General features: G+C 43.9%; 3 protein-coding genes across 7 annotated transcripts in view; 2 read left to right on the top strand and 1 right to left on the bottom strand.

The window, feature by feature from the left end:
- The window catches only part of RHPN2 (rhophilin Rho GTPase binding protein 2), a 54,771-nt gene extending 47,775 nt beyond the window's left edge, over nucleotides 1-6,996 (top strand). Inside the window, exon 15 of the mRNA XM_080645559.1 lies at nucleotides 5,669-6,996. Coding sequence (XP_080501685.1) covers nucleotides 5,669-5,932 — 264 coding nt within the window. The 3' untranslated portion in view covers nucleotides 5,933-6,996. The remainder of the gene's footprint in view (nucleotides 1-5,668) is intronic.
- Nucleotides 6,988-10,406, bottom strand: FAAP24 (FA core complex associated protein 24). 2 transcript variants are annotated; one of them, XM_080645560.1, is made up of 5 exons: nucleotides 10,345-10,406; nucleotides 10,049-10,166; nucleotides 9,796-9,935; nucleotides 9,461-9,613; nucleotides 6,988-8,448 (listed from the first exon to the last, which is right to left on the bottom strand). In XM_080645560.1, the coding sequence occupies exons 2-5, from the start codon at nucleotides 10,152-10,154 to the stop codon at nucleotides 8,200-8,202; spliced, it is 648 nt and encodes a 215-aa protein (XP_080501686.1). In that variant the 5' UTR covers nucleotides 10,155-10,166; nucleotides 10,345-10,406; the 3' UTR covers nucleotides 6,988-8,199. The 2 variants fall into 2 exon arrangements, with proteins under 2 accessions (XP_080501686.1, XP_080501687.1); XM_080645561.1 differs by having other exon boundaries at nucleotides 10,349-10,397.
- Nucleotides 10,407-10,546: 140 nt separating this feature from the next.
- CEP89 (centrosomal protein 89) overlaps nucleotides 10,547-21,595 on the top strand; it is a 71,545-nt gene continuing 60,496 nt past the window's right edge. For 2 of the 4 annotated variants that reach the window (XM_080644401.1, XM_080644400.1), the window contains exons 1-3: nucleotides 10,547-10,791; nucleotides 14,088-14,194; nucleotides 20,470-20,628. In XM_080644401.1, the coding sequence (XP_080500527.1) occupies nucleotides 10,753-10,791; nucleotides 14,088-14,194; nucleotides 20,470-20,628 (305 nt within the window). In that variant the 5' untranslated portion in view covers nucleotides 10,547-10,752. Of the gene's footprint in view, nucleotides 10,792-14,087; nucleotides 14,195-16,147; nucleotides 16,211-20,469; nucleotides 20,629-21,595 lie in introns of those variants that run through there. The other 2 variants (XM_080644403.1, XM_080644402.1) reach the window with 2 other exon arrangements.

Here is a 21,595-nt window from a genome sequence, read left to right as displayed (position 1 = left end):
CACCCCTGATAGTAAATAGCAAAGTGGGGTGAAGTTGGTATAACCTCAGAGGTCTTTCCCGGACCCTCTTCCTCCTGCCTACATTTGAAGCATGCCACAAATGACTGAACTCCTAAGCTTGCCATTGCTGGGATGTGCTTGCCTTGGGTCAGAGAGCTCTAGAAAACTTGTATTATTGATCCTGTAGATAAAATAACCAATAGCTTTGTTTTCCTGATTATATCCTTTAAAAAAAATAAATTTTTATTGATATCAGAGAGCAAGGGATAGAAACATCAATAATGAGAGAATCATTGATCCGCTGCCTCCTGCAGGCCCCCTACTAGGGGTCTGGCCCACAACCCGGGCATGTGCCCTGACCGGGAATCGAATAGTCACCTCCTGGTACATAGGTCAACCTCAACCACTGAGCCACGCCAGCTGGGCCTGAGTATATCCTTTTTAATGACAAAAGTAATACATACTCATAGTAAAAATATATTGAAATGGTACAGAAGGCTTGTCATTTGACAGATCCTCTCCACCTGTCAAAGATAACATTGATGTTCCCTGTGAGATCTTGGGACATGTTTGATGCCTGTGCAAGTTCATGTGGAGTTATATTCTTTCTTCCCCCCAGTGGAAGGAATCATTTCATATACTCTGTCACACTTTGCCGCATTTGACAATGTACCTTAGAGATTTCCCTCTATAACAACATTCATTTATTCATTCAGCAAATATTGATTGAGCATTAGCTGTGTGCCAGGCCCTTCTTAGGTGTTGGAGCTACAGCTGGAACTAGACAAATAAGGTTCCTGCCCCACAAAGCTGGCACTAAATAAGCAAATGAGTGGTTGTGATTTCGATAAGTGCTGCAAAGAAAAGAAAAGGTGTAACATAATAGAATGATTGGGCTAGGGAGTATATGTCAAGTTCAGACAGAACTTCCACAAAGACTTGAGTGACAAGGAGGAACCTCTGTATTTGAAGAGGTACAAGAGGAGCATTCTGGGCAGGGGGCCAGCAGGTGCAGAGACCCTGTGGCATGATTAAGCTCCTGGTGAAGGAACAAAAAGAGGGCCTTTTGACTAGAGCATCGTGATGACAGGAAATGAGGTGGGAGGGAGACAGCCTCATTGGCAGCAGTGGGACTTTGGAAGCCATTAAACCTTTTAAGAAGGGAATGAAATGATAGGATGTTTACTTTAGAAGGATATCTTTGCCTGGAGGCTGGCCGCGTGGCAGCAGAGTAAGCTTGCTATGGCAGTCATCAGGCCAGTGATGCTAGCAGCTTACACTGGGAGGGGTGGCATGGCAGTGGAGAGAGGTGGATGCACCTGAGACATACTTTGAAGTGGAGCTGATAGAAATTTGTAGATGATGTATGTTAAAAAAAAAAAAAAAAAAAAGATGGTAGAAAGAGAGATGATTCCTTAGTTTTTGGCTTCAACAGCTCCATCATTTTTTATAATGATGGGGAACGGGCGGTAGCGAGAGAAAACAAGAATTCTGCTTTGACTGTTTCAATCTAGATATAAATGTAAAGTAGGTGGCTGGATGTTCAAATCTTCAGTTTAAGGGAGAAGTCAGAGCTAGAAGTAAATATTTGAGAACCTTCAGCATAGTGATGATATTTAAAGCTGTAAGAGACTGAATGAAATTGCCTGCGAGGGGCTGAGGGCTGAGGACTAAACTCTGAGACACCACAAACATCTAGAGGTCTGTTAGAAGTGGTGTAAAGGAAGTTGCGAGGGCGAGTTCAGAGAGATTGGGCAAAAAGGTGCTTCTGAATCAAGAGAAGAAAATCCTGCCTGGAGAGAGTGGCCCACTGTGTTGCGTAAGTTAAGGGGTGGAGAGTGAGGGAGGAGGAGCCATGTCTATTTGGCAGCTGGACAAAAGGACAAAAGAGAGATGGCAACAGAACTCAGATTAGAGAGGGTTGGAGAGTGAATGGATTGTGTGATTTCACCGATAAGAAATGTGCAAAATAGGAAAGTCCACAGAAACGGGATGTAGATTCGTGGTTGCCAGGGGCTAGGGCTGGAGCATTGGGGAATGGGGAGTGACTGCTCATGGGTACAGTTTCTTAGGGGGATGGAAAGGTTCTGAAATTAGATAGTGGTGTGGTTGCACAACTGTGAATATACAAAAAAGCACTGAATTGCATTAAAATGGTGAATTTTATGGGATGTGAATTGTATCTTGATTTAACAAATAAAGTCAGTGGACTCACAGAGCACCTTGGGAGAGGGGATCGTGAGAAATGGTACTTTTAGGGGAAGACTCCATAGAATTGATGGACAAGTGATCAAGATCCTAACCAGAAAGAGAAAAGAGGTTGTCTAAAAGGAGGATGAATAAAAGGCTGAGCTCTGGGCTGAAGAGCTGGAGTAGATGGCACTGACAGGGAGGGAGGCGTGGCCTCACAGAGCGGCCCCGCCCCTGAACAGAGATCGAAAGGCTTCTTTCAAACCTGTTATATCTTTGAAGGAGGCCAATGGATGTGGTGGTGAAAATCAAGGATTCTACACTCGGACTGCCTAGATTTGAGTCCTGGCTTTGCCACCAGTTGTGTGGCCTTGGGTAATTCAGGGAACAGCTCAGCCTCAGGAAAATGGGGAAAACAGTGCCTGGCATGCGATATGTTTCAGTTCATAATAGGTGTTATAATAACCATGATGTGGTTAATCCTTTCTCCCAGCAAGGATTCTAGATAATAACATTTGAACACTGGTTTTTATGTTTGTTTGTTTTGTAAATATATTTTTATTGATTTCAGAAAGAAAGGGAGAGGGAGAGAGATAGAAACATCAATAATGAGAGAAAAACATTAATTGGCTGCCTCCTGCACACTCCACACTGGGGACCAAGCTCGCAACTCGGCATGTGCCCTGACTGGGAATCAAACCATGACCTCTTGGTTAATAGGTCGACATCAACCACTGAGCCACACCAGCCAGGCATAAGCACTGTTTTTAACTGCTAAACCTTTTCTTCAAACAAAACCAAATAATGAGAATAGAGCTGAGAGCTCTGCTGAATTGATTACCAGCCTCCCCTTCCCACCCTCACCCCCCCACCCCCGCGCCAAAAAACACACATTCTTTCTGGATCACAGTGGGGATCCCTTAGGAGTCCTCTGTGGAGCATATTTTGAAAACTGCTGATATAGTGGAATCCTAGGCATGGAATCAAAAGACCTGGAATCAGGCCTTCTCTGCCATTAACAAGCTATGTGACCTTCAGTAGGTTAATACCCCTCCTTTGGCCTCAGTTTCCTCATCCATGTAATGTAAAAGTTGACTAGGGCTATGGTTTCAAACTGCTCCATAAAGCCCTGAGAGTTCCATAAAGCCCCAGGAAGATGTGAGGAAAACAAGTGAATGGGGGAAGGGAAGATCTGTGAAAGGGAGCAGAGCCATTGGGGTGGTAGCTGAGGGTGGGGGACGGACATAGGGAAGGGGGAAAGGAAAGCTTTTCAAAGAAGGTGGTGGTGGTGTGTGTGTAGGTAGCAGCAAGCTTGTGTGGGGAAGGTCTGGGAGACGGGTGCAAGGAGGGAAAACCTGGAGAAGACAGAGCATGAGATCCAGGTACACCAGAGGGCTTGTCTTTGTGGACAGATGCAATTACATGTAAGGCAAGGATATCAGGAGGGCATGTGCGGGGCTTGAGAGGTGTCTAGGAGAAAAGGAATAGTTACTAGGAAAATGTAGGAGTGCCAGGTAATGGGGTGTCCAGTAAAGCTTTGGGATCAGGGTTAGAATGTCAAGGGAAGCCAGTCAGCTTGGTAAATATTCCCCAGTAAGGGCATCTGTTTAGAATGCAGATCTGGGGGAGGCAGTGAGTGTTGAATTAGAGTTGACATTCACTGGTGGAATTGGGTAAGGGAACTGAGGGTGTTTGCAAGGGAGGGGTTATTCTGTATAATGGATTTTAAGCAGGTGAAGGTTGAAAAATGTTTGCAGGCATTAAATCTGCCTCCAGGAGTTTGTTTTATTGTTTTTAATGAGAGCACGTGTGTCCTGTAGATCATATGGGATTAATGGCAGTTTTATAGGAAAGGGAGCAGGATTTTATCCAAAGGAGCCATGTATTTTATAGTGAAGAGGGACATTTTATAGAGAATACCCTCCTTTATTGCTGCATCACTCAAATTCCTTTATTTATATTATGAACAATGTACCCAACCACTTAGTCTGTTGTATGTATATTTATATCAATGGCCTGATTTCAGTGCCTGGAACACAGATGTTTGATAAACATTTGGTGAACAAAGCAATCTCAATGTTAGGCAAGCCTTACAAGTAGGTGATAACCTGTGTGGCGCCAGCACAGCCAAGGGTTCGGTGAGCCTGAGGAGGGGGGGTGAAGGATTAAAGAAAAGACAGACAAGAGGATACAGCTGGAGCTTGGTGGATCTCCTGTGCCTGGATGAGGACACAGGAAGACCCAGCCTGCAAGCTGAGGCTTTATTTTATAGTGAGATCAAAACAAGGGGAGTGGTCAACATGTTTACAATGTTCTTGTGAGTTTCACTTGTTTTGGCAGCACTTGCTGCACCTCCCACAGCCCATTAGCTACCTAGGAAGGAACTAGGGAGGGCTATAATGGTAAGCTTAATTAAGCTAAGAGGGCTCTGCCCTCCAAGCTGGTACTTGTTTGTGGCCCTGCCACAGGTCAGTCCAAGGCTTAACCCTATAGCCGCTCCCTACAATAACACACATCAGGGGGCCTCAAACTACGGCCCGCAGGCCACATGCGGCCCGCCGAGGACATTTATCTGGCCCGCCGGGTGCCGCTGCCTGTCCTGCTTAGCAGTCGACTCATCCCGGGCCTGCAGTGCGCATAGGAATTTGTTCATAGTTTTTTTTTAAACTATAGTCCAGCCCTCCAACCGTCTGAGGGACAGTGAACTGGCCCCCTGTTTAAAAAGTTTGAGGACCCCTGGCACACATGGACGTGTTTAGAAAACAAGTTTCTTTAGATTTCCTATTGGAGTCCTACACAGTCCTTTAAAAGCTGGGTTTAATAGGTACACTTTTGTTTGGCAAAGATGACCAAGTTCTGGAGATGAACAGTGGTGATGGTTGCACCACCACATGAATGTATATAATACTACAGGACTATACCATTTAAATTGGGGGAAAAGTTAATGGCATCCTCACTGTGGATTCGATATTGTCTTTAAAGAGAATGAAGTTTTGCTATACCTAATGGCATAGACTGAAATCCAAGATACGTTAAGTGAAGAAAGCAGGGTGCAGATCAGTCAGTGTGTGTATAGTGTGTTCCTTTTAAGACCAAATGGTGACATATACTTATGCACATATCATTACCTGTATATGAACATTATCTCCAAAGGTGCAACAGAAATCATGTTTAACTCAGAAGGGCCTGGAGCAAAGGTAGGAGGAATATTTACTGTTCACTGTATGTATTTTCATATCGTTGACCATAAGTATGTATTACTTTTTCAAATATAAGAATCCTAGAGTGTATACCTTAAAAATTGTCCTTGTTTTTAAGAACCTAAATTTATATAAGGATTAGTCACCTGAGTTTCAGAATTTTATCAAGTGAATCTTAAAGAGGATGCTGTAAGTGCAGAATGTGTCTCAGACTTTGTAATCACTTATCAGATATATTGAGGGTTTCTAACACCCTTTTCTTCCTTCTCTATGTGCAGCATAATAAATGTGCCACATACTCTGTGGGGATGCAGAAAACTTACTCCATGATCTGCTTAGCCATAGATGATGATGATGATAAGAGTGATAAAACGAAGAAAATCTCGAAAAAGCTTTCTTTCTTGAGTTGGGGCACCAACAAGAACAGACAGAAGTCCGCCAGCACCTTGTGCCTCCCGTCGGTTGGGGTTGTCAGGCCTCAAGTCAAGAAGAAGCTCCCCTCTCCTTTCAGCCTTCTTAACTCCGACAGTTCTTTGTACTAATGCGAGGAAACAAAAACGCTCAGGCCCAAAACATTTCCAGTGCTGACTAGGCCTTCATATTTGTGCCATAATGGGAAATTTCTAAATATCCTCAATCGTGTTTTCTCACAGTGTAACCTTACAATGGATGTCTATGAGTGAAGTAACAAGAAACTTACAGAAATGTGTGGAAAACAAATTTATTCAAGGAATGTCACCATTTTGCTGCACGTTATTTATTATACAATGTATTATAAATAGAATAGTAATGAAAATATGGCTATTTTTAATGGCTACAATTATGACTTTTAGTTACCATCAGAGTTAAATTGGGGTTACCTATATTGGTCTTATATGTAAGTTTCCAGGCTTGGGTAATAGATCATTCCTTAACCCAGAATCTAGATGAGCCCAAATTAAGGCAGTCAAGGGACTCTAAGGATGGGTTTAAATTAGTATTACTAAAAGGGTTACAAAGAGCTGCTTTCTAAGGGGACTTCATTAACCTAAAATGTCAAGATTTTACTATTATTTCTATATATTATGAATGCTATTTCCAGATAAAGTCTAGTATCAAATTTGTCATGACTTATTAGATAAAACCATTTTGGAGCAGCCTTTCTTCTAGTTACATGTCATTTACAAGTTGCTAACACAGTGGCAGTGTTAGATGAAGATGCTGTCTACAAGGTAGATAATATACTGTTTGATACTCAAAACATTTTTCATTTTGTTTAAAGTAGAAAGTACATAGTTGTATATTTTAAGTCTTTTAAATGGGTTGAATTTTATAAGATAATGATGTAAATGATTCATTTGACTTTTTAAAATGACATTTTTACCAGTTGATTTCTCATGCTATAAGTTGGATGATACCGTGATTCTAGTGAGATTCACTGTTGACATTTTACAAGTTATATAGTTTAAAAACATAGCATTGAGATCTAATTTTGAGAATTAACAAGAATTTAAAATATTCTCTAGTGTGCAATATCAAAAGGGAAGCAACACCTTTGGGAAAATGTATCCACTGTTCTTAGGGCCATTTTTGTGTAAATATTTAAATAAACAGATTCATTTGCCTGAGTTAATGTTTTTTATTTTTTCACTTTAATTCTCTCCTTTCAAAATGTTTCTATATTAATGCACAAATGATTTCCTTGTTAGTTTTTTAAAAAAATTACATTTCATAAAACTGGACTTTCAAGTTATCTTAGTATCTTTGAAAACATATGGCATCTTTAATTTTATTTATTTACTTAATCTTCACCCAAGGATATTTTTTCCATTGGTTTTAGAGAGCATGGAAGGGAGAGTAGGAAGGAGGGAGGGAGGGAGGAAGAGAGAGAGAGAGACACACACACATCAATTGGTTACCTCCCTCATGTGCCCTGACTGGAGCAGGACTGAGCCTGCAATTGAGGTACATACCCTTGACTGGGAATGGGAACCGTGGGTTCAGGGTTCACGCTCTAACCACTGAGCAAAACTAGCGAGGGCAGTATTTATTTTTTCAATAGGCAAGTGTACCTTTTGATCCCCAGCTCTTCTTTCTGGACACAGCTGCCCTGCCATTTTCCTGTGTATCTTCACATTGTTGGGCTATACATTTACAAACACACTCTCCCTACCTCCCCCCCGCCACACACACACACACACACACACACACACACACACTTTGGCTTTTTATCTTTAAGTGGGTACTCTACACTCCAGGCTTTCTGTGTTCAGATGTGCCCAGTGATTATAAACAAATTGCAGCCACCATAAAGGAAGCGATTGAGGGAGGAAACACAAAGGCTGTACAGTTTATTTACAATGGCAGCAACCCTCAAAGCACAGGTATATTAAGACCAGACCTGAAGAACAGAGGCGTTGCCACTAGGAACAAGGGGCTTATGGTACACAGTGCTTCATTGTAGGTTTGTCTCCGTTAGAAGGTCATATCCATGAAACCTGATAAGATCTTTCCATTACAGATGTAGGTCAAGGTCACACATTCAAATCTGCCCAAGCTGGCTTTTTTATCAATCTGAGTCTCTAATTCAAGGGACTCTCTTAGGAAGATCGCCACTGGCCCTCTTCATGGTAGCAGAACCAGGGCAGCACCAACTTAAATGACAGCACACAGGGAGCAGCACAGGGCAGCTGGCAGGGTCCACTCAGGCCTCCCTCATCTTTCACTAGTTGTGAGAGGAAATCTTTTTCATATATATAAATATGAAAAGAAACAGGAGCCTGTAGTTGGTGTAAAGTAGAACCCGTAGCAGATGCTGTGAGAAGAGCTGTCACCTGGACTGTGTGAAGAATGCATGAATTTGCTGTGCTGCTGCTTGCCCAACGACCTGCTCCAGTTCTTGGATGGAAGTATTACTTAGTTGCTGGATACTCGGGAACTTCTGAAGCAGCAGGGAAGCTTTCACTTTTCCAACTCCTGGGATCTGCTGCACAGTTCGAAGTAAGAACGGCTCAGAGAGCTGAGCCTGTTTCTTCCTGAGAAAAGGGTTCTTACTGGGCTCTTTGGTTTGCTCTTGAACCTAAACCGAAATTAAAGAGCATGTGAGCACCCTCTAGAGGACTAACAGTTGTTTTAGTTTTTCTATTTGGTTCAACTTTTTACTACAAATGTTTTCATATATCATGAATACAATTTTTCATCAGCAAAATTATTGGAAGGTGAACCATATGACTACACAAAGGGGTAAGAGATAAAGTTTTTAAAAATAAAAACTTGGGTTTCCAGAATGGTTAGGATAAAACCAATGAAAACATACTCTGAGGAATTCAAACTTGTGATTAAGTGATGACTATGTCTAAATTGGACCTGCCTGTAAAAGGAGAAACCCAGTCTTCAGTTAGTTATGGATACAGAAAGGCAGATAATAGCACTCCATCAAGGAAAGTTAGGAATAGTAAAACAAGAAATGTGGCAGTGAGCATGGAGGGATCTGTGAACGATTTGGTTCTCAATCTTAGCTGCACATCAGAGGAGAAGATTTAACATCAACAACATAACACAAATTGATGCTTAAGCCCTACTCCCACATTCTGATTTTTAATTGGTTTGAGGTAAGGCTCATGTATTACTATTTTGAAAAGTTTCTCCACAAGAGAGATTGTTCTGACGTACAATCAAGTTGAATAATCTTCAATAAGGTTTAAAAACAACATAAACTTGCACACTGAATGCTAATGCTTAAAAGATACGTGGGGATGAGGCAAAGCAGCTGCTAGAGGACCTTTTCCCCAGCGTCAATGCAGAATATTAATGATGGAGTCATCACAGCCTGGGAGTCTCAAATCAAGTCTCCAACTTGTTCACTTTGTTAAATAGTTGCCTAAAATAGGTATCAAGCTCAGCTGGTTGCAGGGGCTGCTTCTGGACTTAAATTCCTCAGAAAGGTTTTATAAAGCAACACAGAATGATTGGATTGCATTGATGGGCTCAGGAAGAAACCATAACGAACAAGGGCAGCTGCTAAAAGATCCATGAAGGTCAGTTGAGAGTCAAGACAGGGCTCTTATGGAGGAATAGGAATCAGTACTTACTAACTGGATAATGATGCAGGACGCTTCTATCTGGCTGGCCACTGGAAGCAACGCCATCCCAAGGTCCAGCACAGTAAACTTCTGTATGGCTGGGAAGTATTGTTCACTCGTCGGCGTTTTTTCAACTAGTACAATTCCTTGAAGATTACTGGACTTCAAAGAAAAATAAAACAAAAGTAAACCATTTTGTAATAAAATTCCTTTCAGGCTTAAGAAAGCTATCCCTCCAAAAGTGCTTGGAATGGCCAATGGTTTTATATACATTATTTCATACATAAGAGGGAGGAGGACTAGAAATTAATTTTCAATGTCAGTTTCTTCAATTCAGTACTTACATTTCTAACGCGAACCAGCCTCTTTCGGTAGCTATTTCCTGCCACCAAATCGGCTTCTGTGATATAAAGAATGCAGGATCTGACAGACAAGTAAAAATCTACCGGTGCTAGGCCATCCTCAAATACAAGTTTAATTTTCCCTTAAAATGCAGACAAGAAAATAAGTTTGAATGAAAAAGGTAGCAATTGGTTGAATGATTTTTAAAAGTGGGGCGAGGACAGAGAGGGTTTATGCAGAGGGCAGCCCACCGACCTTGCATGCCCTGTGCCAGCTGCGACCCACGCCATTTCTCATTGGCAACAACGTGCCCCAAAGGCACGTGCACAGGGCCTGTGCCATCAGGGGGGTTCCTATCCATGGCGGCCTCGATCTAAAGAGGGAAATGCAAGACTGAAATGCAAGGCTGTCCTGCACACGGCCCCGCATTCCACTCGAAGCCGGGGCGGGGCCTCTTGGCAGGAGCCGGTCGTCAGTGTTCTCTAATTATTTGCCAAAGGCTCAAACTAGGAGATTCCTGTCCTGGAGGCCCAGTCCCTCGTTTTCGTCACCTGCCTGACTCCTGACACCCCAGCTCCGTCCGAATCCTGGCTGCACAGTCGCGTCCTCTGTCTTGCCCGCCCTCCTCCTCGTAGGGCATGAGATAGGCTATGGCGTCAGAGATCGACATCTCCTCTGGCCAATAAGAGAGCGGACAGCACGCACAGTTCCCGCCCCGGAGGGAATTTGAATGGGACCCGCTGGTTGCCAAGAGCGACGGGTATGAAGTATCCTTGGCTCTAATTGGCCGGTGAGAAAGCAGAGCCAGTAGCAGACGTGGTTGTTGCGGAGTCCTCTGAGTAGAAAATGCGTCCGGGGCCAGGCCGGCGGGCGGGGACCAGGCTTTAGGGAGCGGTCCTGGTCTTTGAGAAGACTTGCTTGTCGGTCCAGACCCGGTGGGGCCATTCCCCACAGCAAAGATGCTCCTGGGGGTTCCGAGAGGCCGCAAGAGCCAGTTTGTAAGTAAATTCTTGCGCGGCCTGCGCCCTGGCCTGGGCGCCAGGAGTTAAAGGAGGAGGGCTTGGGATTTGGCTTGAGATTGAGGCAAGGTAGCAGCGCATGGGGAAGTGGTTTTCCATTCGAAAAGCCCTGATCTTTTGTGCTCTAAAGAATCCTTTATCCCAGGTGAGCCTCAGTCGGACAGGAACCGCCCTGTCTCCCCACATCGTTCTCTCAGGTGTCAGGGAGCTCACTCCTGCCCGCCACAGACCTGCTCCACTGCTGGGTGTCCCCAATAGGGAGTCATTCTTGATTCCTCCCCGCCACCCACCACTGACACCCTATCAGAAGTTCTTTAGAGTCTACCCACCAAATACATCTGGCAGCTGTTCCCGCCCCGCCCTGTCCTCCAACATCTACCTGAACTGATGCAGCAGCTCCTCACTATTTCTCTGCTTTCTTTCTTTTCCTTTTCTTTTCTTTTCTTTTCTTTTCTTTTCTTTTCTTTTCTTTTCTTTTCTTTTCTTTTTTTCTTTCTTTCTTTTTTTCTTTTTTTTTTTTTTGCTACGTACTTGCTCTAGTAACCTGACTCCAACAATCCGTTAACACAAACCTCCCACCCCCATCCCCATTCCGCACAACCAATCTATTGATCTTACCAGTGTTCTCCCTGTCTTCATTTCCAGCCCTAGTTTCTAATTCCAGTCTATCGTTATAATCACTGCCTGTATACACCCCCAACTCCCGTGCTGCTGTCTCTTTCGCCACTGCCTGGCGAAACTCCAAACCTACTTATATCCAGTTCTCCATAAACGTAATACTTTAAGTGAGGAGAAAGCATTTTGATAAGGGCATTCCTGAACTCTGTTTTAAATCGAGGATAGAAAGCATGTCTGACTTGGCTACCTGTTCTCAGCCCCCGCACCTGCAGCGAGCGTTTTAGACAGGCTGAGAAGCAGAGAAGACATACTTGAGGAATATTTTTGCATTGCAATTTTGTTTGCTCAGAATGGCATTATTGAGTTCCTGCTCTGTGTCAGATACCCACAGTTAATTGACAGCCTATGGCCACATGGTCTAAAGGATAGACAAACCCTTAAGTAATTCATCATAGAGAATATGTGTAGAGATGAGGAAGGGTAGCAAGAAATGAATCTTGGTTCAGTGGTAGGAACCAACAGATAGCAGCTTAGCAACCACACTAGACCATTAACCTGTCATCAAGAGAGTGGGGCTGCCCATGAGGGTCTTCCTGCTGGGTTGAGATGGGTTCATCCTGTGTTTTAGAGGCTGAGGTAGGAGGACCGCAGCTGGAAATGATTATAGTGGTACAGTGAGAAATGTTCAGCATATTATGGGAGATTCACTCTATTTTTTTTTTTTTTTAAAAAAAAGCAAAACTGCCGAAACCGGTTTGGCTCAGTGGATAGAGCGTCAGCCTGCGGACTGAAAGGTCCCAGGTTCGATTCCGGTCAAGGGCATGTACCTTGGTTGCGGGCACATCCCCAGTGGGGGATATGCAGGAGGCAGCTGATCGATGTTTCTCTCTCATCGATGTTTCTAACTCTCTATCCCTCTCCCTTCCTCTCTGTAAAAAATCAATAAAATATATTTAAAAAAATATTAAAAAAAAAAAAAGCAAAACTCATGAGGCCTTTTGGAGGATATACTGGATGTGAGCCCCTAGGGATTCAAAGGTGAAGAAAACCCCCTTTTTTTTTCCTCTCTCTCCTTGAGCATCTCCTTGGGGTGGGGAGGAGGATGGGGAATGTGGGAGGAGGCAGATATTAAACTGTCAAATTGTTTGACCAGTGTGGGATGGTAGGTGCTACACAGTGCAGTAAACAGAGAATAGAGGAATATAGCAGACACTGCTCTGGAATGCCTGTTCTTGGGGTTGGCATGCAAGTGAAACTGGGGGTTTGGGGGATGCTGCAGGAGACATTTGGAAGGTCTCTCCATCCCTCCTGAAGGAACCCTGGCTGTTCCCCTTGGTTGTACCTGTCTTCTCTCCCATACCTTATGCCTACCACTGCTTCATTAATCTTTCCAGAGGGCATTTTCAGTGGTGCTCCTCACTAGGCCACAGGATCACCTTAGTCTTATTTCAAAATTCTTGCCCTGACTGGTTTGGCTCAGTGCATAGAGTGTCGGCCTGCAGACTGAAAGGTCCCAGGTTTGATTCTGGTCACCGGCATGTACCTCGGTTGCGGGCACATCCCCAGTAGGAGGTGTGCAGGAGGCGGCTGATCGATGTTTCTCTCTCATCGATGTTTCTAACTCTCTGTCCCTCTCCCTTCCTCTCTGTAAAAAAATCAATAAAATATATTCAAAATTCTTAAATGGAAACAATCCCCATTCTTAGTCCCAACCCACTGTTCTAGCCTCTCCCTCTCAGATGCCTCTATATTACAGCAAACTGGATACTTGTTATTTCCAGAGCACTGCCACTAATGTCTTGCTTCATTCCTTTGTTCATGCTGTTCCCTCTTCATAGAATGCTTTTCTTCATATTTCCCAAATGTGAGAGCAGTGGCCATCTTTGAAGATCTACTCTAAATTTCTCTGTGGTTTTCTCCAAGGGGCATAAGAGGCCCCCTGCCCTCCCTGGGTTACCTCAGCACTTTTTCTTATCTTTCCCCTGACACATTCCATAATTCCCTGTTACATAGTAAGTATTTGCATGTTTTCCTCTGCACTCTCCCTCCTTGAGGATGACGACAAGGTTTATTAATTGCTGTCATGGTATTTTGCTTCTAGTAGGTGTGAATGAATGGCTGGTGCACAGAATATGATTGGGCTATTCTCAGAAACTTCTGAGAGACTCCCAGTTGCCTAAAGCAGATTCTCCTACTTTCAATGTGTGTAGGAACTAGTTTTTGTTATTCTGCATCATCAAAACTACCTAAAATGTACAGGTGTAGAGCAAAGTGCTAAGTGGTGGAGCTCAGGGTTGAGAAAGACAAGACGGTTGCCTGCTCCCAGGAAGCTTCTGTTCTGTAGGGGGTTAGCAAGTGAGTGCCTGGGGTCACCAGAGACAGTGCTATAAGACAAATGGAGGTGCTTCGGGGCTCCCCTGGGGGTCAGGAAAGCTGCTCTGAGGAGGAAAGGTGAGAAGGCCCCACTATAGGCAGCTGTAATGGTGCTCCCTGGGTGGGCATGCTTGTCTGCCCAGATGAGCAAGGGGAGGAGTGGGCCTCCTGGTGGGGCTAGATCCCTGAACTGCCAGTGTCCCTTCTTAGGCCTAGGGAGGGGTGGTGGCAGGACCCAGGTGATTCTTTACACCAGTGACCTGTTCTGGGTTTTATTTGTGCAGAAACACATCATCCATGGCCTTCTACCTGCAGCCAGCATTGCACCGAAGCCAGCTGTGCCCCGCACACCTCCTCCCCGCAGCCCCAACCCCTCTCCAGAGAGACCGAGGTGAGTCTCTGGTGAGCAGGCACTGAGGTCACCCTTGTGCTCAGCCACCAAGTGGTGGGTCCTAGAACTGTTCCAACTGGCAAGATTACAAGTAGAGTGATTAGAATCTTGTCCTTTGAAATATTTATCATGGTTCCATAATTTAATATGATGTCTCTGTGGGATAATGGCCTATCTCTTTCAGGTGTCGCCTCCTCACATTTCATAACTGAATGCAGTTAGTATTTTTCAAAATATTAAAGCCCAAGTATTACACTTGATGGTATGTTAAAGGAATTTTAATTGTGGAAATAATTTTCTCTTTAAACATAAGTCGGCCTTTCAAACGAACTGCTTTGTGGGAGGGAATGAGAAGCAGGTTCACTTCCCAGGGCTTGGGATTTCCCATGTCCTCCAGTGCTCCTAGCACATCAGTTAGATGACTTTGTGTTATACATCATCGAAACTAAGGCCCCTGCCTGTGCTCTCGTTTTTAGATATAGGAGAATTTTAGACTATTTTTTGTCCATTAGATACCTGGCTGCATGACTTGACTATTAACAATGAGAACAAATTTCATTCCAGGGTGATACCTTCTTCTAGTGTTCTTTGAAACTAGAAAATTGTATGCCTCCTGGTTAAAAAACACAAATATTTTTAGTGTTTGTTTTCTCCTTTAGTATAATCTTGATAATAAGAATAGCCATTTATTAGTACTTACTATGTGTCAAGGAATCTAGTAAGGGCTCTAGAAGTATTATTTCATTTCATCCTCTCAGTGACCCTATGAGAGAGGTCCTGTTGGCATCTCTCCGAGCTCAAGTGTTCAGCATTTGCCTGAAGTCTCACAGCTGGCGAGCGGTGGCATCGCTGCGATGCACTTGAAGGTCTGTCCAGCTCCATTAAGTAGTGTTATTATAACTTAAATGTTTATATAGCAGCAGCAGTAATGAGACAGTTAGCTTTACATCCCATTATAAAGCAGAAAAACAAAAGAACAGGTCATATCCTGCCAAGCATGCTATAGACTCATTAGAAAACTTCTATAGTCTCTGTGATTTACAGAAATATCTTCCCAGATTGTAATCTTTATAAACCCCAAATAAACAACATGGCTTTAGCAAACTTGGCACACTTCTAGATCTTTTTATTTTTAAAAAATAACATTTAAATTAATCTTTGATATTATTTCACTTCATGTGTAGTATAATAGTGTAAGAGTCTTTTGTTGTTTACTTTGATTGCCTTCTTCCCATCCATTGTGTAACTATTGTCATACATTTTAATTTTATCTATTATAAACTGCATAATATATTACTATTTTTGCTTTAGATAGTTATCTTTTTAAAAACGGTGTGTTTTTTTAGGTATAATGGGCTATGATCAACTTAGTATTTAAAAAAATTTTTTTATTTATTTCCGAGAGGAAGGAAGAGGGAGAGAAAGATAAAAACAGATCGAGCCCACAACCCGGGCATGTACCCTGACTGGGAATTGAACTGTGACCTCCTTGTTCATAGGCCGATGCTCAACCACTGAGCACACTGGCCGGGCCATATTTAAAATTTATAATGGATAAATTTTTGACATAGGTTTACATCTATGAAACCATCACCATAATCAAGATAATAAATATCCATTATTCCTCAAAGTTTAATGTCTCTCTCTTTCATCTCCCATTCCCCTCACCAACCCATCCTCATCCCCATTCCCAGGCAACCATTGATTAGTCACTATATTAGTCACTAACTGCTTTCTGTCACTATAGATTAGTCTGCATTTTCTTTTCTTTTTTTAATTTCAGATTTACTGTTTCTTTTGTCTCTTTTTTTATTTTAATTTTTATTGATTTCAGAGAGAAAGGGAGAGGGAGAGAGAGATAGAAATATTAATGATGAGAGAGAATCATTGATCAGCTGCCTTCTGCATGCTCCCTACTGGGGATGGAGCTTGCAACTCGGCATGTGCCCTTGACTGGAATCAAACCCAGGACCCTTCAGTCCGCAGGCTGATGCTCTGTCCACTGAGCCAAACCAGGTAGGGTTAGTCTGCATTTTCTAGAATTTTATATAAATAGAATTACATAAAATAATTAAGCTGTCCTCTTCCATTCACTATAATTATTTTGACATTCATCTATATAGTTGTGGAAATCAGTTAATTTGTCTTTTTTATTGCTGAGTAATTAATATTCCATTACATGAATACAGGCAGTCCTCGGGTTACATCGGATTTGACGTACGTCGTTTCGTGGTTACGTCACCGTCTCCCATTTATTTATAAAAAAGAAAAGTTCCGTCATTTTGACGTATGTACATATGTGCTTTATGTTTTTTATTATTTATTTACCACAAGTAAAAGTCAGGAATTGTTATCTTTCTTTCATGTGCCCCATGTGAGTGACGTAGGTGCTTATGTGGGTGGGTTCCGAGGTACAGCGAAAATTGTGTTTCGTCCTGCCGTAGGAACGGATCTCCGACGTAACCTGAGGACCTGCTGTATGCCACAGTTTATTTATCTACTCACCTATTGATGGATATTTAGGTTGTTTCCAGTTTGGGGTTACTCGAAATAAGGCTGCTATGAACATTTGTGCACAAATCTTTGTTTGGACTTATACTTTCATTTCTCTTGGGTAAATATCTAGGAATGAAATACCTACTTCATGTACTAGATGTATATTTAACTTACTAAGAAATTGCCAAACTATTTCCCAAAGTTGTGATTCCATTTATGATCCCCCCAGCAGTGTATGAGTTCCAGTTTCTTCACATCCTCAGCAACATTTGGTTTGGTCAGTCTTGTGTGTGTGTGTATATATATATGTGTTTGGTTTTATAACTTTATTTGACATTAGCCATTGGTTCTCATTCACATCTACTGTCTGTATAATTTTTGAAAGTGGTGACAGGTGCATAGGAAACAATGTATACAGCTTGTTTGGCGAATCTTCATCTTCATTATGCTTTCTGGGCAGCCATGTACTGATAAGGTATGGAACAGTCCTTATTCCTTTGGCCCAGAGAGCTTTGTTGAATCGAGTCCATGTGTACATCAGGAGTTCCTATCTCCTTTCTGGCAAATTTCTGGATCTCTCTGAATGCCTGAGGGGAACATGTGCCAGGGAGCAATATCTCAAATGCTCCCTGTCTTGGCCAATCTTTTTATTTTTGGACATTCTAATAGGTGTGTAGTGGTATCTCGTTGTGGTTTTATTTTGCATTTCTCTAATAACTAATGATATTGAGTAGGTGCTTATTGGCCATTTGTATATCTTCTTTGGTAAAGTGTCTGTTCAAATCTTTTGCCCACTTTTAAAAACTGAATTACTTGTGTTCCTGTTATTGTATTTTGAGAATTCTTTAATTATTCTGGATACAAGTTATTTATCAAATATGTGCTTTGTAAATATTTTCTTCCCATTTGTGGCTTATCTTTTTATTCTCTTAACAGTATCTTTCAAGGAGCAGATCTTAATTGTTATGAAGTTCAACTTGTCAGTTTCTTCTTTTACAGATTATGATTTTAACATAATATCTCAGAAATCTTTGTCTAACCCAAGGTCACACAGATTTTCTTCCAGAAGTTTTATAGTTTTAGAATTTACATGTAGGTCTAATATCCATTTGACATTCATGCACTGGGGAAGAGGGGGTCGTCCCTCAGCCCAGCCTGCACCCTTTCGCAGTCCAGGACCCCTCAGGGGATGTTCGACTAATGGCTTAGACCCACAAGAAGCAGTCAGACATCCTTAGACCTGCTGCAGAGGTGGGAGAGGCTCCCGCCACCACTGCTGTGCTCGCCAGCCCTCAGCGTGGCTTTTGGCTGATCGCCCCTAACCCCTCTGCCTGATTGCCCCTAACTGCTTGCCGCCCAGTGGGAGTGCACTGACCACCAGGGGGCAGCTCCTGTGCTGAGCGTCTGCTCCCTGGTGGTCAGTGCATGTCATAGCGACCGGTCGTTCCCCTGTTTGGTTGATTTGCATATTACCCTTTTATTATATAGCACTAGAGGCCCGGTGCACGAAATTTGTGCACAGGGGGTGGGGGACCCTCAGCCCGGCCTGCACCCTCTTGCACTCTGGGACCCCTCGGGGGATGTCCAACTGCCAGTTTAGGCCTGATCCCTCTCACAATCCGGGACCACTGGTTCCTAACCACTGGCCTGCCTGCCTGCCTGCCTGATTGCCCCTAACCACTCTGCCTGCCTGCCTGCTTGATCGCCCCTAACCCCTCTGCCTGCCTGCCTGATCACCCCTAACCACTCGCCTGCCTGCCTGATTGCCCCTAACCTCCTCTGCCTTGGCCCCCACCACGGCTTCGTCCAGAAGGACATCTGGAATGACGTCAAGAAGGTCACTTGGCTGTCCAGTCTAATTAGCATATTATACTTTTATTATTATAGATAAGTCTTCTTGAATTTTGTACTGGGATGCAATTAAGTTACCTTGAACCAGTTTGATCTTTTGGGTTGTGCCTTTATGATTTGATAGGTGAGGTCTAGACCAGCCGTGGGCAAACTACGGCCTGCGGGCCGGATCCGGCCCGTTCGGCTGTTCTATCTGGCCCGCGGTGCCAAAAGAGTGGAGGGTTCTCTTGCTCTCCCCTCTGCTCCTTTACTTTGAATTTATATTAGTTCACACAAACACTCCGTCCATGCTTTTGTTCCAGCCCTCCAGTCCAGTTTAAGAACCCACTGTGGCCCTCGAGTCAAAAAGTTTGCCCACTCCTGGTCTAGACCAATGTTCAACCTAGGACTAATTATTCCCCACTAATGAGGCAAGACCTTTTGGAGTCCTTTTGGAATATTGTTCCCAACATCCCTTGAATTATAATTTTTTCCTGTCTGACTGTTGGGAATAGACACTGACCTCAACCATATGTAAGCATCTGGCACTGTTCCTCTAATCCTTAGGAATGGTTCTTCCCCCAGTCTTGGGTAATTTCCTCGCATGCATGCACTGAGGAGCATTTTTCTAAACCTCAGGGGGGACCTTCTTCAGATTTCCGGAGTTTTCTCCGTTCAGCTCTCTTCTTTCTGGTACTCTGTCCTTCAAATTCTATCTGTCATGGTGTTCCCAGACCCTCAGCTCCATCTATACAACTCAGGGAGTCTGCCTGACCCCACCTCAGGTTCTCCTTCCTTTGCTGAAACCTGCGAAGTCTCTCTGGCAGTAAGCCGGGCCATTTGTTAAGTCTGTTGTTTTGTTTTACTTTTTCAGGTGGGAGGGTAAATTTATTATTCTATCTTTCCTATATTATGGTTTTGAATAATTTATATCTTTTTATACTTCCTTTTTCCCCCATCCTGATCTTTTATCTATACTAATAAAAGGGTAATATGCTAATTAGACTGGGAGACTTTCCAGACCTTCTTCTGGACAAAGCCATGGTGGTGGGGCCGAGGTAGAAGTGGTTAGGGGCCAAAAGGGGGAGGGCAGTTGTGGGAGATCAGGCCAGGATGGGGTGGCAGTTGTGGGTGATCAGGCCAGTGGGGGGGGCCATTGGGGGTTATCAGGCTGGCGGGGGGGTGGCAGTTGTGGGTGATCAGGCCAGTGGGGGGGGCCATTGGGGGTTATCAGGCTGGCAGGGGGGTGGCAGTTGGGGGTGAGCAGGCCAGCAGGGGGGCAGTTGGGGGCAAGCAGGCCAGCGGGGAGGGCAGGTAGGGGTGAGCAGGCCAGCAGCGGGGGCAGTTGGGGGCAAGCAGGCTGGCAGAGGGGGCAGTTTGGGGTGATCAGGCTGGCGGGGGGGGGGGGCAGTTGGGGGCGAGCAGGCTGGTGGCAGGGCGGAGGGAGTTGGGGGTGAGCAGGCTGGCAGGCAGAGTGGTTAGGGGCAATCAGGCAGGCAGGCAGGTGAGCGGTTAGGAGCCAGCAGTCCCAGATTGTGGGATTGGGCCTAAACTGGCAGTCGGACATCCCCTGAGGGGTCCCAGATTGGAAAGGGTGCAGGCCAGGCTGAGGGACACCCCGACCCCCCCACACGAATTTCGTGCACCAGGCCACTAGTTTTAATATAAAAACCATTTGAATATAGACTCCTTTGATTAGAGATCTAGTTTCATCTCCTATTAGCTTAGAAATCTTGGGCAAGTCATTTAATTTACATGAAAAATGGAGGTGACAATAATATCTCTTCATAAAGTTGATGTGAGAATGAATTAAGATTGTTTGATGGCACATAACAGACTGCAGGCCTGTGGTCGTAGATATGCACTAAACATTGTAGAACAGATGATATGTTTTGATTAATATATGTATCCTTTTGTTCACCATCTCACTGGGATGCTTTTGTCCATAGGTCTGCTCTGGCTGCAGTCATTCTAGCAACAACATTGACTGGCCGGACTGTTGCCCTTCCTCAGCCACAACGGATATCCCAGTCTGAGAGTGAAATGACCTACCTGGAAAATGACAGTTTCATCACGCCCTATGCCACCACCTCAGAGCTGAGGCATCAGTAAGGACCATATCTCTGATTCTGCTTCCCCTAGGAGCAGAGGAGGAGCTGTGTGTGTGTGTGTGTGTGTGTGCGTGTATGCGTGTGATTATGACTAGAGCTTAGTAGTGAGTCTTTTTTTGTTTTGTTCTTTTTTAAAATATATTTTTATTGATTTCAGAGACAGGAAGGGGAAGAGAGAGATAAAAACGTCAATGATGAGAGAGAATCATTGATTGGCTGCCTCCTGCACCACCCCTACTGGCGATCGATCCCGCAACTCAGGCATATGCCCTGACCCGGAATCAAACCCGTGACCTCCTGGTTCATAGGTCAGTTTTCAACCACTGAGCCACACCGGCCGGGCATTAGTGAGGTTTTCATCACCAATGTCAAAGGAACACTGTTCTGGGGCATTAATTATTCGTGAATTGTATCAGAGTTTTCTCTGGAGTGGATCTTGTTAAATTATGGCTTAAGAATGCACTGGTGGTTTTCATGGCAACACAGAGCCAGTGAATTTAGTGCTGCTTTTAGACCTTAGTAGGTTTCTCTGTGCTACAACCTAGATGGTGAGAGTTGTTAGTCACTACTTGTCATGTATCTCTCCTCTGAACACTCATACTGATTTGACCTTTGTTGACATCTGTACTCTAACTTTTCTTCTTCTTTAATGTCATTTCCTCCATTGCTTGAGCTGGGTTAATGTTAACATAGGCCTAGGGCAGTGGTTGGCAAATCGCGGCTCGCGAGTTGCCGCTCTGTTGACTCATGAGTTTGCCGACCACTGGCCTAGGGGGTCAGGAAGGTTTCCTCCTGCAGAAGAGAGTGTTCAGGAGAGCACAAAGGAATTTACAAGATTCAAGAGGGAATGGCTTGAGGATTGGGGGGATGCTCAGTGTGGGGCTGGGATGAGCTTCCTAGACAGAGAAAGAGGAGCATGACACATGTGAGCAACAGAAGGAAGATGTTTGTGGCTGGGAGAACC

This window comes from Plecotus auritus (assembly GCF_963455305.1).
Source record: "Plecotus auritus genome assembly, chromosome: 10".
Taxonomy (NCBI): Eukaryota; Metazoa; Chordata; class Mammalia; order Chiroptera; family Vespertilionidae; genus Plecotus; species Plecotus auritus.
Note: the sequence above shows the minus strand (reverse complement) of the source record. Positions and strands in the feature narration are given on the sequence as shown.

Coding starts and splice junctions, on each gene's coding strand:
- FAAP24 (XM_080645560.1), bottom strand. CDS start 10,154: ATGGATAGGAACCCCCCTGATGGCACAGGCCCTGTGCACGTGCCTTTG. Junction 9,936..10,048: donor GCTGGCACAGGGCATGCAAG/GTCGGTGGGCTG, acceptor CTGCATTTTAAG/GGAAAATTAAACTTGTATTT. Junction 8,449..9,460: donor CCTGCATCATTATCCAGTTA/GTAAGTACTGAT, acceptor ATTTCGGTTTAG/GTTCAAGAGCAAACCAAAGA.